The 15,398-nt window shown below is 46.0% G+C and overlaps 1 protein-coding gene across 2 annotated transcripts in view; it reads right to left on the minus strand.

Annotated features, from left to right (window-relative positions):
* Nucleotides 1-8,417: 8,417 nt before the first annotated feature.
* LOC144147031 (uncharacterized) overlaps nt 8,418-15,398 on the minus strand; it is a 38,721-nt gene continuing 31,740 nt past the window's right edge. The window contains exons 1-3 of one of the 2 annotated variants that reach the window (XM_077679057.1): nt 11,478-11,634; nt 9,924-10,881; nt 8,418-8,558 (exon numbers count right to left, since the gene is read on the minus strand). In XM_077679057.1, the coding sequence (XP_077535183.1) occupies nt 8,557-8,558; nt 9,924-10,881; nt 11,478-11,480 (963 nt within the window). In that variant the 5' untranslated portion in view covers nt 11,481-11,634 and the 3' untranslated portion in view covers nt 8,418-8,556. Of the gene's footprint in view, nt 8,559-9,923; nt 10,882-11,477; nt 11,635-15,398 lie in introns of those variants that run through there. The other variant, XM_077679058.1, reaches the window with a different exon arrangement.

Raw genomic sequence — 15,398 nt, forward strand, 5'->3', positions numbered from 1 at the left:
GGCTTCCGCAACAGGACCTCTTCTCTACCATCTCGAAGAGGGGAAAGGCTAGATTTCGGGATAAACGGAGGCGATTCGAGGCATGGACATTAAGAGGCTCATGACAGTCCGAAGACGAACATGACTGTCTACTAATATCTTGTAGACTGTGACTTTAACGAGCGAAAGAGACTCGCAAGTTTGACCTTATCGATATAGGAATTGAAGAATTGGAAAGCCTTGTTTCTGAAGGAATGAAAGCAGGACTGAAGAGAATAGAAATGCGGAGGTGGTTGGATAATGAGCGTGCGAAGTTCAAAGCAGAGCGGGAGGCAGAGTATGAAGCTGAAAAGGAAGCACAGGAAAAGGAGAACAGAATGCTAAGGCAGCAGTTAGCAGCTCTCGAGAAGTTCAGAAGGGGAAGAGCAGTTGAACTAGCTTTAGTTACGGACGCAACGGTTTATATTAAGGTGGAGGAAACTTCCGCCGCAAGAAGTCCAGCTCACTTCCCTACAGCAGATATGCCGGTGCATGCATCTCGTGGAGGCTTCATGAATCGTCTTGAATAAGATGTTAAATTACTTAATAATGACGAAGGCCAATCTCGTTCGGAGGAACAAACCTTGATACCTCAGTCGAGCAGAACATCAACTCAAACCGTTGAAGGTAACCTTCAGCAAAGCAGCTTGCAGCTCATTGACGGCCTATTACCGCCAAAGATCAAGGTGAGTGAAGCCGGAGCTACGGGCACCTATATCACCCAAAAGAGCGATACATCGCTTTCCACTGTTCCCAACAAATATGGAGCTTCGACGATTGGGTTCTCCGATCTGCAATTCAAGCACCCACGGAGAAAGCCCGGACCTTCGGTAAAGGCGGGCAAAAAGCGGCAAGGTGAGCGCAAGTTCGAGAAGATGCATTTTTTTATTATAGGGATGGCGAACCGGAAGGCCCTTCAGACGAACAGGAGCTACAGACGTCTGAGGAGGAAGATTTCTTTAACGTGCTTGTTCAAGCGGAGGCGGCTGCAGTTTAAACCAAGTAATAAGACGCTGCGCAAGATTCGCTCCGCGTGGCTACAGTCACAGGAGTGGCCAAGACAGGTCAGCTTCCCAACTGGACAACCGACCTTTTTTATGCACCAGACGAGTCCTTCCTACTCCCGTATCCATATGGCGAGAACGGGTCTGAAAGACTCCAAGAACTGGTCTGGACTACAGCGACTTCTTGATGCCCAGAAGGGTGCCAGAGGACACTGCATGAGCAAGAGGACTGACTGGGTTTCGATGAGACCACACCGTCTCAAGCTTCACGGCCAGCCCTGTTGGAAATACAGGGAAAAAAAGATTAGCTTCATCACTGGATCCTTTTGCCGCTGTTTAGACTAAACGCGACGTGTTATTTCATTTTTGGGCTAACGGAAATGAGGACTCGGTTGTTGAACTGTGCTTTTAGGACATTGCCTTCTGGGCCATATTCAGAAAGAGTTTGTGACAGTTCGTTTTGCGCGTGCCCATGGATTTTCCTCATCGTGTGTGTTTTTTTATGAAAGTGTGTTGTGTATCCCCAACAACTTTCTTAAGTGGGGAGGAGCATTGTGATGAGGTACAGGACAGAATGGTGAAAGCTTTAGAGATCATTTAGCAGAGCGGAGACAATCACCCTCTGGGGCTATGTGCCGTCAAAGTTTCGCCTCAAAGTGAACCAGAAAATAGCGGGGGCGATAATGTGACGTCGGAAAAGGAAGATGAGGAAGAGGAGATCGTGGGTGCCGACGAAGCAGGGGGGGGGGGTGTTCGAAAGAGCGATGATTCGGAGAGCTATCCGCAAGGTGCGGTAGCTGTCGTCTACCGAGGCCGTCGTTAAGGACGCCCGGAGACCGAGCCAGGCTGCAGTGCCAGCAGTTCGTCGACCGCGCATTATATCGCGGGCTTCGACTGAGCAGCATTGTGTACCTCGTGACCACATCCAAGAAGTCGCCGACAACAGGGAAATATCAGCACCGACTGCATCGACAGTGCCAACGCACGTGAGACATTTGATTCCTTACCGGTTCCTGTTGGAAGTGAACTTAAGCGTGGTAGTTTTCTTCCCCATTAGAACTCTGTGTGTTCAGGATTGACTTAAGTGTCGCAGTATGGTAGTGACTGTACCTTCATATCGTCAGCTAGTTTCACCCAGATACATGTTCGTCTTCGTCTTTTTCGCCGGTCTCAAGCGCCTGTCTCGTTTGTGCGACGCGAATCCCGAGGTCTTAGCCACCAATACCATCACCGCCATTATCTAAACATGCTATGGTCAAACCCGGCTATAACGAACCCGGATAGAGCGAATTATGCTATATATCAAACAAAAAAATTTCAGTTACGGAAATACATGGGAAACATATTCCTTATAACGAAGTTCACATCCGATATATCGAACTCTGCGCGTCCAAAATGGCCGCCGAAATGCACGGTCTCGGAGCGGTGATTGAGATGCGGATTGGCCGCGACCACAAAGCAAGAGTTGCTACTGAGACATTGCACCTTGCACGGACGACGTGACGCCAGGCACATTCCGTAACTGTTTCCGACGCGCGGGACTGACGACGGAACCCGCTCAGTCAGCGAGTCCGGACCAATACAGCAGCATCGGTGAACTGCGGGAATAGCTCCCCCATGTTCCCGATGATGTCTCGAGTGAAAGCCGTCCGACGCTTATAATGAAGCGCTTTCGGGAGTCGATGTGCTCCGCCAATGCTTCTTAGATTTTGGAGGACGCGGACTCGAACTGGTGTAACAATGTTTCGTGTAGAGAATTCTATGCTAGTTGAAGCCGCCAAAACGAAAGGGAAAACAAAAATCACAGCTTTTTTCTTTGCAAAGTAGGCAGTTCAGGCGGAAAGTAGCTTTATTACTTGCAATAAATGGATTATTTTGGGTATGGTACTGGCTACTTTAATGCGTTTGTTTCTGCATGCGGGGATGGTGGAGTTGGGGAGGGCGACAAGAGGGGGGGGAGCTCCCGCGGATTGCGAACTTGTAACAATAAGTTCGTTATAGGCGGGTTCGGCTATATCGAATTATTGGATATATCGAACTAATCCCGGTACATATTGCAACTCGCTATAAACGGGTTTGACTGTAGTTTTGTGTGCACGGTGGTATCGAATTGGTTGGTTGCCACGGTGTATATTTACGAAGAGAGCGGCAACACGCGCAACGGATATAGGTGCACCGTGTGAGCTGTAATCGAAGTTTATCGCTAAGGCACAATGGCGAAAAAAAAATCTGGAGTGTGTTGGCCCGATTTCGCAGATTTGTCTCAGAACATAGAGCCCCCGATATATCCAATGACAGCCACCTGGTTGCACCCATTGCCTACGCCACCTCATCAGCGCAGCCGTTTGAGGGAGTGGTAGCTTGCGGAAATGTCTGTTTTTAAAATACAAATGAAGACCCCCCCTCCCTCAGTGTTTATTAAAACATCCAATCGAAGTTATTGCCGCCGCTCAAGCCGACAGCGGGAACGGTGTCTTTTTCTTTATATTTTGTTGTGGTGTGTATGGCGCTGAGCGCCGCAGGGGGAGGGGGGGGGGGTAGACTCCTCCTGTTCTTGCCGCCTCTTACAAGGGCATTTTAAACGTGGTTTTACTGCTTTAAAAAATCTTATCCCTGGTAAATTTATTCCAAATCGCTTCAATGCGCGTTGCTGCCGTCATATTCCGTCTCTAATATGCCCAAAATTTTTTTGGGCTGAACATTGTTGTAATAAGTAAATCATAAAACAGATTTATACACTGAAAAGTGTCGAATATATGTGCCTTGTGTTCACGCTCTTTCTTACAGAAGAAATGTTCCTGCGAGGGTAGTTGAAACAGGTATTTCGAGAACAGTACGATACTCGAAAGGGTACCGCATAAAATTGGCGCTGGAAACCTGTCCAGAATCAACAACATATAGCGTCCGGTATCAAAAAAAAATTCTCGTCTTGCTCTAAAATGCGTCCCCATAGAACATAGCCATACCTAACATCATGGTCGTCCTAAATTCCATAAATTGTCCCATCACTTGTCATACGTGTCATCCCAAATAATGTTGGGAGGTTATATCGGGTGAATCGAAATTACCTGTTTGATGACTTTGTGATTCAACGAATAATTTTCTGTGATAATGACAGTAAAACTTTGCAAGCTGATCTTACGCGATCAGTGTATGGCTAATGATACAACGCCACTCTAAAAGAAACCATATGTCCTTCACTGATCGCGCCTGCAGAATTCATCTCCCCTACGTGCTTTATAACGTTGCCATTGACGTCGTTACTACTGAGAGAGTCGAGGACTCGTGAAGGAGAGCGGTTTATTCCGAGAGCCGAGGACCCAGGAACACCCCGTCAGGAAGCGGTGATGGTGATGCTAGAAGCCGAGATGATGAAGATGAAGCGATGACGATAGGGTATCCTATCGGAGCACGGCGATTGTCCCAGCACAGTAGATTGTCCCAGGACTGTAGATACTGCTGGTGCTCACACTACTAATAAATATCTGGGAATTTATTAGAACCTGCCCTGCAATGGCATTATTACATAAAACACCCCTTGACCTCTGCTAGTCGGTCTTGCATTTTTTTATGGGTAACCCTAAACATGCTCATCATAACATTCGCAATATTGCATTTACTACCCTAAGACGTTCTAAAATAAATATGCATCAGCCATTTCGGATCCCCATCAAGCATGCATCATAAATTATACTATATCGCAGTGCAAACCCGTGCAGGTGGCTTCATATATTCAGACTACTCACGTCATTCTGTCGCCAGAGGCCTGAAACATCGCACCTAACTACCTGATCTATCTCATCGCCGCCAACTCTGCCGCCTATCACTGTTCCAAAAACTTTATCGCCATGTTTCACTTCACGATGATTTTTCTGATCATTTGCCGTCATTTATCCACACGCCATGACCATCCCTACAAAGTTAAATGCATAAGTTGTCACTTATCTACTCTTCCCCGTCTTTCATTCCATGTACAATAGTCGAATGCAATATTGTACTGTCATACATCACCTCTCAAAAAGTCAACACCAAATTTCACCAAATCGAACCTGCTGACATTTATTACTTTGCTCTAATTTTTTCTGTTCAAAATGAGCTCTAATTTTTTCCCCTGTGTTTTCTATTTCTTGTTGTGCGGATAGAATTTAAACCATTTTTTATACTCTTGTCTTGTTCTGACAGTTTCTAACAACTGAATTTTGATTTGCCATACTTTTGAACCGTATACCGTGTGTACTGATTTCCTTTCTGGTTTGAACATTTATGTTTTCTTTTATTTCTTTCCCCGTATTCTTTATTGCGCGAATGCAATACGTGTGCGCTTTGCATATTTAACCCCCCCTTTGTAATACCGTTTCACGGGGTCTTTTAGGGGTCGTGTGCATGAATGAATAAATAAATAAAAGATATTTGTAGAAGGCTCAAACCGAATGCCCCGGTGACCGTGAAACCCAGCATCCAAGATGGTGCGTGGGATGTCTTAGGTGTTGTAGCAAAGAGAGAGCGTGGTAATCCGTGACTGTAAAAAGGTCCGGCCGAAAACGTAAGCACGGAATGTCGTCACAACCCATCCTAATGCAAGACACTCACGCTCTGTGATAGAATATTTGAGCTCAGCGAGAGAGTAGGCGGCTGGCGTACGCCATCAGGCGGTCGTCGCCATTCTGGCAGTGAACTAAGACCGCACCTTTTCCCGGACCGCTGGCGTCAGTACAAAGTTCGGTTTGGGGCGGAAACGTCGAAGTGAGCTGGTATAGACGTTGTATAGAACTTGTCAAAGAGCGCAGAGAAGACCTGAGCTTCTAGAGACTCCCAAGAAAATGAAACGTCCATCTTGAGAACAATTAGGAGCCAGGCGAAGGGCGCGAAGTTTTGTACGAAGCCGCGAAAGTGGGGTCAGAGTTATATGATGCTTTTGATATCTTTTAGAGATTGCTGGAGTAAAAACTATTCGGCTGTGTGTATTTTAGCTGGATCGCGTTGAACATCCTGACAATCCTCACCATTACCTATAATGTCAAGTTTACGTTGTCCGCATTTGCGCTTGGAGCAATTTTACTCAAGTTTTCCGAGGCGAAGTTCAGAAAGAATAGTAGGCAGACGTTGCAGGTGAGATTTAAAGGTAGAGTAGAAATAGTATCGTCGTCTAGGGAACGCAGGCATGTCGACCACTAAGGTAATGGAGGAGGGTTTCTATCAATCTTTCAGATGTGGCAGGTGCATTGTAGATTCCCAAGGGCATTACGTTAAACGGGTATAGTCCATCAGGTAAAATAAAGGCTGTTTCTTTGAGGTCCAGTTCATCAACTGCAATTTTTCAATATCCGGGACGCAGGGAGATGGAAGAAAAGTATTTTGCAGCGAGCAGAGAATCCGGGGCACCGTCAATGGGAAACACAGGGTACACGTCTTTTTTGTTATCTTATTCACTTGACCGTAAAAATAAGCGCATGATGTCAACGTGTTGCCTTTCTTCTTTACTAGTACCACTGAAGACGACTTTGGTCCAGAAGAGCGCTCGATGATGTCGTTACCCAGCATCTGCCAACATGTCACGGGGAAAAAGCCAAACTTTACGATATATTTACACTATTTACGATTGAAAATATAGGTTAGCAGGAGTTGTGCACGCTGCCAAGAGCGTTCTTAGTCTTCCTATCGAGTGTATTTCCATAGAACATAGCCATAGATGTCATCTTGCTTGTCTTATTAAATTCGTTAAATTGGCCCATCGCAACAAACTTCGCATCCACACAACACGTACAATAGGCGGCCAGAATTCCAGATTAGTATTTAGCACGCACCTGGTTACCCACCCGCAGGAAACAGTTTTGCAACATTAAGAATGTGTCCGATTATCTGAAAGGAACCACGAATACAAAATACAACGCGGTGCGGTTTGAAACAAACTAAAATTTCGTGACTCTGTCTACTGCATTCAAGCCCCTTAGTCATTTTAATGCAAAAGAAAGTAGCATAATGCTCGAGCTTATTTAAAAATATAGCGTGGCTAAGTTGATCTAACGCCTTCAAGAAATCTACGAGAAATAATGTTACCAGGACATTCTCAATTGCCTGCAAAATAATTTCTTTTTGGGATCGAAGCACAGATTATATTGACAGACGTTCTTAAATTTGAACTGTGAAGTAGTTATTATTTGGTGCTTAGTTGTTGTTTGGTGGCTCGTGATTCGCGCCTCTACTGTTCAATTAAAAAACTTCTTGAGTGCGGTGTGGAGCAGTGCGGTGTAGACGTAGGCAGGAGTTAATAGGACACGCGCAGGTCGGGCGTAAGAGTTTTGAATTAGGACGTGTATTTACAGGGCATTACGTCAATATTGGAACACTGAGCTATCCACAGCGCGGTTCGCGCTTAAACTTTACACGGAGGACGCATTTCGTGCTCTTTTTTGTTAGACAACGGGAGCAACGATGGTACTTACCTGTTTATTCTGAAAATAAATGAAAACAATTTTGCCCATACGAAAATGGCGGCCAATTTGTATGTACCACCTAGTGCAAGCCGATCTTGGAACGAAGGTGCCACCTGGGGTATGGAGAGCGAAACGAACGATGGGGATTAGCGATCCTTTCAAGGATGAAAGGAGCCAAATAGGGTAACACACGATCCAAAAATGTAAAAGCAGGTTTTCTGATCGTCCGCTACGCCATTTATCTCCTTCCGTTGTAGGAAGGAGCCAAATGAAATAGAAGACGATCAGAAAACATGAAAGCAGGTGAGGAAACAAATCCAACGTTTACTGGCAACGATGAACCGTTGGGATATCTTATGATTAGTATCCGCTGTTATGCAATAATTTGTGATAATCGTAAAATAGGGACAAAATAGACTTGCTGATCGTCGTGTTACTTCATTTAGTTCCTTCTTACGGTGGATAGCCGTCGTCCGTTTCCCGCTGCATACCCGAGGTGGCGCCGTCATTTCAAAATCAGCCTGCACTAGCTCGCACGCCCAAATCGGCTGTCGTTTTCTCATAGGCGAAAATAGTTTTTATTTATGTTCAGGCAAAAGAAGTACTTACCGTCATTTTTCCCGGTGTCACAGAGAATAGACCTTAAAATTCGACCTTTGTTGGAAGTGTGAGCGCGAACAGAGCGGCGGTTCGCTTAGGAAAAAATTTAGTGTTCCAATTATCGTCGTAAACCCTGCAGAATGTTCCGTAAATTGTAGGTGAAATTATGGGTTGCCACATGTGATGCCCCTTGTGAATGCATCTTGCACCATGCGGAAATGTCTTCATCTTTAGGACCGCTTGATTGTGGGCAGATTATTCGGATCAAGTGCGTCAACCATATGACAACGAGGATGAGTTACGGGAAAATGTGGGTAACTGAATGAACAGATACCTAAGTGCTTAAAACAGAAAAGCAACGTGGTAATCAAAATTAATCTTTTTATTGCAGGGCCATTTGTTCGCAGCCGTGACAGTAGTGCACACAAAACTAATTCGCTTATTTTCGTTGAAGTTGTTGTTGACTTGCAGAATAGTTATCCGGTGGATGGAGCAAACATTTCTGAAAAACATAAAATGAATAATATATTAGTATTATGTGCAGTTAGAGTTATATCTCACAATCTTGCAAGAAACATTCTTGTAGCTTACGCGTGCGGGGCCATGAGAATTTCATGCGATTGAGTACACCAAGGCAACCTTATTAATTTTCCCCCACCCGGACTATCTTTTTGAGATTTGAAATCTTTGTTCAATTTTTTTTAATAATGAATGCTTCCCAAATAGTGCTAAACTTCGTGCTAAAAGTAATGCCAGGCATCTTTCAAAACAAAATAAAGAAGTTTTGTCCTTCTAATAGTACAAACATTAATGCGAAATACGGGGTTAACTTCGTCAAAAATGCAGAACCATCATACGAAAAAAATAACCGGTGTATGGCCCTTATATGGACAATGACATGTATAACGAAAATTCCCTCAAGGATCGGTTGTATGCTCCACAAATTGTTCAGGAAAGCTCCAGTGTACAAATTTAGGTATAGTGTTTGAAGAAAATTGCGCGTATTTCTATCAGGGAAATCGAACTCTGGGTCTCCGGGATCGGACACAATTACTAAAAATAATTGCTGCCAAAGCTTAATTACTATTTGGCGTTTTTAACTTGTTTAACTCCTATTATTAGAAAAGTGTGTTACAGATATCCACTGAAGCCTCAATAAGAAATGCCAGCATGCTTATGTCAGCAATGCCAGCACGAAGTAGCACCTGGGTAAGCAGCAAAGGGCCGTCTGGCTAAATCTGCTTTATGATTATAAATTCTAGCGTGGATAAGTATCTCATGGCGTGGAATGGAGATAGTTGGTTTTTTAATCGAAACTTTGCTGGCGGTAACTGGACCACGGACAGAGGACTAAGGATTGTACTAACGAGTTGAGCGCATCACTCGTTCGTGCAATTCTTAGTCCTCCGTCCTTCGTTAAGCATTGCGCCAGCAAGGTTTTATGTATCTCATCCTTGCAAGAATAGAAGAAAAAGATGATAAAGAAAAATTGCGATGATGATTAGGCTCGAAAAATTGGCATTCGTTACATCAATATTTTCAGCTGCCGTGGTATGCTTTTCGTAATGCACAGAAACGCTCGTAAGAATTGTGAACTCTGGTGAGGAAAAATTGTGTGCCGCGTAATAGGCATCTTCGAAAATAAATTATATCGAGAATTTCAGGGGCTGAATTTCAACGTCGTGCTCAAAAGTAATTCTAACTATAAATGAAGCAGTCGTAAATATAAAACCCGATATCAAGGCTCCCTAGAAGTAATAACAGTCCAGTGTTGTGCGACTCTAACGTTTGCCTTGTTCTATCGTGTAATCACTTTTTCTGATACTTCAACCCAAAGGTACCATGGGAACATGTGGAAAGAACTTACACTTCCTCTTGCGCAGGAGGGTGGCGTAGTCGAAGGGAGAGCCAAGGCCGTAGCCGTAGTTCAGGCCGTAAGCACCGAGACCGTGGCCGAAACCATAGTGGCCAACACCATATCCGAGGGTGTTGACACCGTAGCCGTAAGCTGGGGCAGCGTATGCGAAGTTGTATGAGGCAACGAGTGGAGCAGAGTTGGCGACACCATAGGAGGCAACGAGTGGGGCAGCCTGGGCAACGGTGGCCACAGCAGGGGCGTGCTGGAGAGTGGTGGTGGCGACGGCTGGGGCAGCGACCGCGGCAGTGAGAGGGGAAGCATGGGCGACTGTGGCCACAGCTGGGGCGTGGTGAACCGTGGTGGTCGCGACGGCAGGTGCAGCGACCGAAGCAGTGACCGGGGCAGCGTGGGCGACGGTGGCCACACCTGTGCTGTGGTGGACGGTAGTAGTGGTGACGGCAGGGGCAGCGACCGCGGTAGCGACTGGGGTTGCCGGGGCGACTGCGGCCACAGCTGGGGCATGGTGGATGGTGGTAGTGGCAACCGCTGGGGCACCGTGAACCGTTGCGACAGCAGGGCCAGCAGCGTAAGATGCAACTGGTGCAGCGTGGTAGCTGGTGACACCGGTCACCGCTGGTGCAGCGGCATATGTGGCAACGGGAGCAGCGGCGTACGTGGTAAGAGGGGCAGCCTGAGCGACGGTGGCCACGGCTGGAGCAGCCTGGTACGTGGACACGGTCTTGGTGACAGCTGGGGCAGCGACAGCGTAACTAGCGGCTGGGGCATAGCCATAACCGAGGCCGAGACCAGAGTATGCGACGCCGTGGCCTAGTCCGTAGTTGGATAGGCCATAGCCACCGTAGCTGAGGCCGCCGTAGCCAAGGTCATAGCCGAGGCCGTAGCCAGCCACACCGATGGAGGTTGCGAAGGCGCTACTGGCCAGTGCAAGGATAATGCAGGAACGAATCTGAAATTTGAGAGGAAACAGTGTGGTTTTATGTGGTTTATTTCAGCAGTTTATCTTGTTTATTTGTATTCTGATGTATAGCGAAAGTACTGGGTCTATTCCTGCTTACGCATTATTGGTTCTGTTCCTGGAGCGAAGAAGAATTATAAGAAGGGTAGATAATATGTTGACTGCGAAAACAATAGAGATCTGTTACGCGCAGCCTGGCAGTAAATTAAAACATTTTCTGCATTTGTGGGATATTTTAGAGAGAAAGGCAATTTGTTATCCATGATTGCGGCTATTCTATTTTTTCGCGTTCTTAAATACCAAATCTCAAGCCTGCATTGTAACGTTGATATTAATGTCAGCAGTAATATGTTTCAGCGATTTCTTGGTTTCGTCGTTTTCATCTTACAAATCGTAAGCCGTACACAAGGCGCCAAAATAAATTATGAACCCCTTCACTTTCCAGCTCTTAATGCCAACGAAAATTACCTCTCCTGCGCAAAAACTCATAATACGCCACTAACCTGTCATGGTCACCACGGCATGCAGAATGTATACACCAATACTAAAATCCAAGTTTTCTTGAAGGCTATAAGAGAGCTGCTTACCATGGTGTTCTCAGCTGCTGATGGTCCAACTGCTGACTTCGTTGCCCCTTAGCTCTCTTTTATACAAACCTGCTCGTTTACTGCTGTGTACTGGTGGTTGAGGCAACCAAAGAAACCCCAAAACAGAGGGAGAAAGAGCAGCAAATCTTTGAAATTTAAAACTTAGTAAGAAATGTAGATAAAACGATGCCTCTGCAAGCACTGGCCGCTGCCGCAGAAATGACAGCAGAAGTTCAGCATGAAGAAATTTTATAGCTGACCAAGACACTAAGAATGTATGTCCACCGCGACTACATGTTGATGTGGGCTCTCGCATATTTTCCAACCGAGCGGTATTTCCAAACACGTCTGTTTAGAACTGGTTGAACAGTAGACTAGGCTTGCAGGCGAATGAGCGCAAAACAGCACGTCCTTTCACCAGCAGTTTGTAAGCGCTCGTAACGAACTGGTTTAAGCGCAGAATTCTACAAAAACGAGCAAAGATTTATATGGATTCAGGTACTCTTGCCTTCTTGTCTGCACTTTTTACGTCTATTCCTGACGAAACATTTGCCATAGACTCCGGTATGAGGACATCTTAAGGAAAGGATACTGATATTGGAAACGCATCACGATTCCTTAAGGCGCATGAAATTGGGCTCGTTAGGTGTGCTCGCAAGTGTCGAAGTTTTATTAACTCGCAACAGTGGTAGGCCAGACTTCAGCTCCCGACGACGTGGCACGCCCTGAATGGTGCAAGCCGGGATACTTCTTTATGCACTCTATTTGTCTCTTCGCCCGCTTTTAAAGGGATCCTGGAACACAATCAATAAGCGCTTTCCCTCTTTCCTCCAGGTCTGGAATCAATGCGAAAGCTATAGTTATCGCCAGCATGCAACGGCGCTGCGTGATTTGCTCGTCGCACCAGATATGCCTTCCATTCCGGTTTTGTTTTTGTGACTTTTTGTTTAAGTTTCTATCGAAAACCGTTCATTGCTGCAAATGAAGGAAGACCGGCCAACAGCTCTTTACATGGCCTTAGTGACGTAATTAGGGCCGTCGAACAATGTCAAGAGCGGGAAAGAGAAAAAAATATTTTGCGCGAGTTTGCAAGTTATCTGATCGGCTAGAGCAGTAACTTTTGGCTGTTTCACTTTGCCACCCCCTAATCTAAGTACTGGGTGTATTGGGTGACAATGATCTGGAAGCGTTTACGATTTCAGAAAAAGTTGAGAAAAGTGTTACAGGGTCCCTATAAAATGCTTGGTCTCATGGCAACCGGTTTCATAGGTTTTACGCTTTAGTAGGTACCATGCAGCCTCAATGGCGGGCTTTGTCCCCTCCTCATTGCGTTCACGCCCGCCACAGCGGTGACTGGCGCAACCAGCTACAAGGCTACGTGAGCTGTTCTAGCCGTTGTTGCTCCAGGCACCTCAAACAACACTGTCCAGGCATGGCTCGTGTAGCCACCTAACAAGATTGCCTGGTCACTACTGCTGTCGCCTAACTCAAATGCAGACGGTAAATCGTTATTTTACCCCTTCCAAGTGCACATAGACTTGTGTCCTAATCCTAGTTTCTTGCGCAGTTACCTACGTTGGGCCCCTTAGTTAATGCATGAACCTCTCTTGAAGGTGGAAGCGCTCGCACAAGAGACAAAAGGTAGAAAGCAGAGACGACACGGCACTATCCCGGCTTTCTACCTTTTCTACGCTTTTGTACCTTTTGTTCCTGTTGTGCGAGCGCTTCCACCTTCAAGATGAACAGCTGCCAACTAGCCCAATTGTCCGTTCTACCATAGTACGGATCTATCTTCTCTGCAGGCTGAGAGACCTGCATGTGACAATTATGAATTTTATTTTTTTTGGCCCATTTGACATCACTATCGCCTTTTCTATTAGACAGTGCCCCTCTTAATTACAAAATTTAACTCTGGTCATTCGCATGTACCACGCGGGTTTGACAACACCCCCAGTGCCTTGCCCTTCCAAGTCAACTAGACCGATGTCTCTTGCACCACTACCAAAAGAGCCGCCACCATCACCTATCCCCTGCCCTGTCTGTCAGCACCTGCGACGCTCGACTACGGCATAGACTCCACACCCAAACATACATCGACCCTCGCACCCATCATTCCATACATCCAACTACATTTACTTACGGCTTCTCAACGTGCCGTACTCCCAGTATGCCCTAACATCTCGTGCAGGCGTGCCCCTACCTACCGGATCTCCTGGCTTCGGGAGTGCGGGCTGACCAGGTGCTGGTTCGAGAATCGGGAAGGTCTCATCTCACCTTGTAGAGCCGCAGCGCTTGCCCACGGCTAAGAACATTCTACCTACTATTTCCTGCGACAAAGTGTATATCGAACCCTGCCGGTGAAGCCGCTTACTCGTCGCCGCTTCGGCGTTGCTTTTCGCCACAACCGACCCCTTTTTCACAACTGTTTATTGAAGCGTCTTGCATGTTTTAGCACCCGCACATAAGTGGTTGGCGAATTTTCCGAGGACTTGCGGGGAGTGGAGGGAAAAGGGGGGGGCGTGCACGTGAAGCGATATGTTTAATTCTCTCACTGATAAAATGTCCGTTGTGCTGGCGGCAGGGTTCCACGTGGACGGAAAACAGGCGAATGTGAACTTTATGTTGCCTCCACTGGTCGAGCGGGTTCGGTTGTGTGTTACACCGACCATGAGATGCTTACTACGCGAGACCTAAACAGGCAGCCCCATGTTTGTTCGCTAGAATTAAGTTCGACTACTTCCAAGTTTCGGTAAGCTAAATGGCTAGGACGTATGCTCAAAACCAAACTACAGACTAACGTGGTATGTTTCGTTCCCTCCGTCGACTGCATCCAGCTTGGCAGGTCATGCATCTTCCCAGAAGGGAAGGGCACTAATTTTGTTACTTCATATTTGTAGCCTCAAAAAAATTTCTAGAACAAAAAAAAAGCAAAAGGAAGTTCATCTCTGTGAAGGTGATATAACGGGATATGCAGATGATAGCAGCGAAAGTCAAAATAAAGGAGATGGAGCTGTCTTAACGACGGAAACAGCAATCTGAGGTGACCGGGGGTATTAGAAACGCCGGCGTTTGGAACAATCAAGAAGGCGGTTGGAATGAAGACAGATGAGATGTATAAACTCAAGGATCTTCAGGTTCTAGATTACAGAAATATGTTTGCAGTTGCCAGCCGATAATCACAGCGATAACACGAACGAAAACGTACCAAGAAACACCATAGAAAAATATGTGGGGGACTGGCACATTGCGAATTATTACTATATACCAAGCCCTTGCTGCAATTAGCCAATGAGGCTATTGTTTAAGGTAACTAACAAGTGCGGTTTCTCAGTTTCCAACTCTTTTTTTTTCTGGGGAAAAATGATTTGATTTTTGATTTGATTGTAGGGTTGAACGCGCCGATGCAACGCAGGTGATTAGGCGCGCCGTAGTGGAGGGCTCCGGATTAATTTTGAACTCCTGGGGATCTTTAAAGGAGCCATGAAGATGAAACACAAGTTTGGTTCATTCGAAATATTATCTCGTTAGAATCATACTGACACCACTTTTAACGTAAACTTCGAATAAATAAGCTACATAATTAGGAAAAACGGGAACGGTCATGCGACCCACCAGCTCATTTCCCGCAACAGAACCTATAATGTCACATGAGCTAAGCTCTGCGATTGGCGGAGGCTGGCAGAAGCAGACGCAAATTAGGTAGAGCTTACAAACTAGACGAACGAGCGATTTGCGCTTAAATTTAGGGCACATTCTTTACAAAGCAATAAGAATGATGGGACAAACAGTGGAAGTTACGAAAGCACATGTAAACATAGAAGTACTGATCCGTTCTGCTGTTCGTACTGCGCACAGCATGCTTGGTTTAGCTGCACAGCACTAGGGGGCTTGGGGTTGTCTCAGACGACACTGGCCGATTGA

This window comes from Haemaphysalis longicornis, unplaced genomic scaffold, assembly GCF_048455015.1.
Source record: "Haemaphysalis longicornis isolate Haplotype H1 unplaced genomic scaffold, Haemaphysalis longicornis Haplotype H1 scaffold_7, whole genome shotgun sequence".
Lineage (NCBI taxonomy): Eukaryota > Metazoa > Arthropoda > Arachnida > Ixodida > Ixodidae > Haemaphysalis > Haemaphysalis longicornis.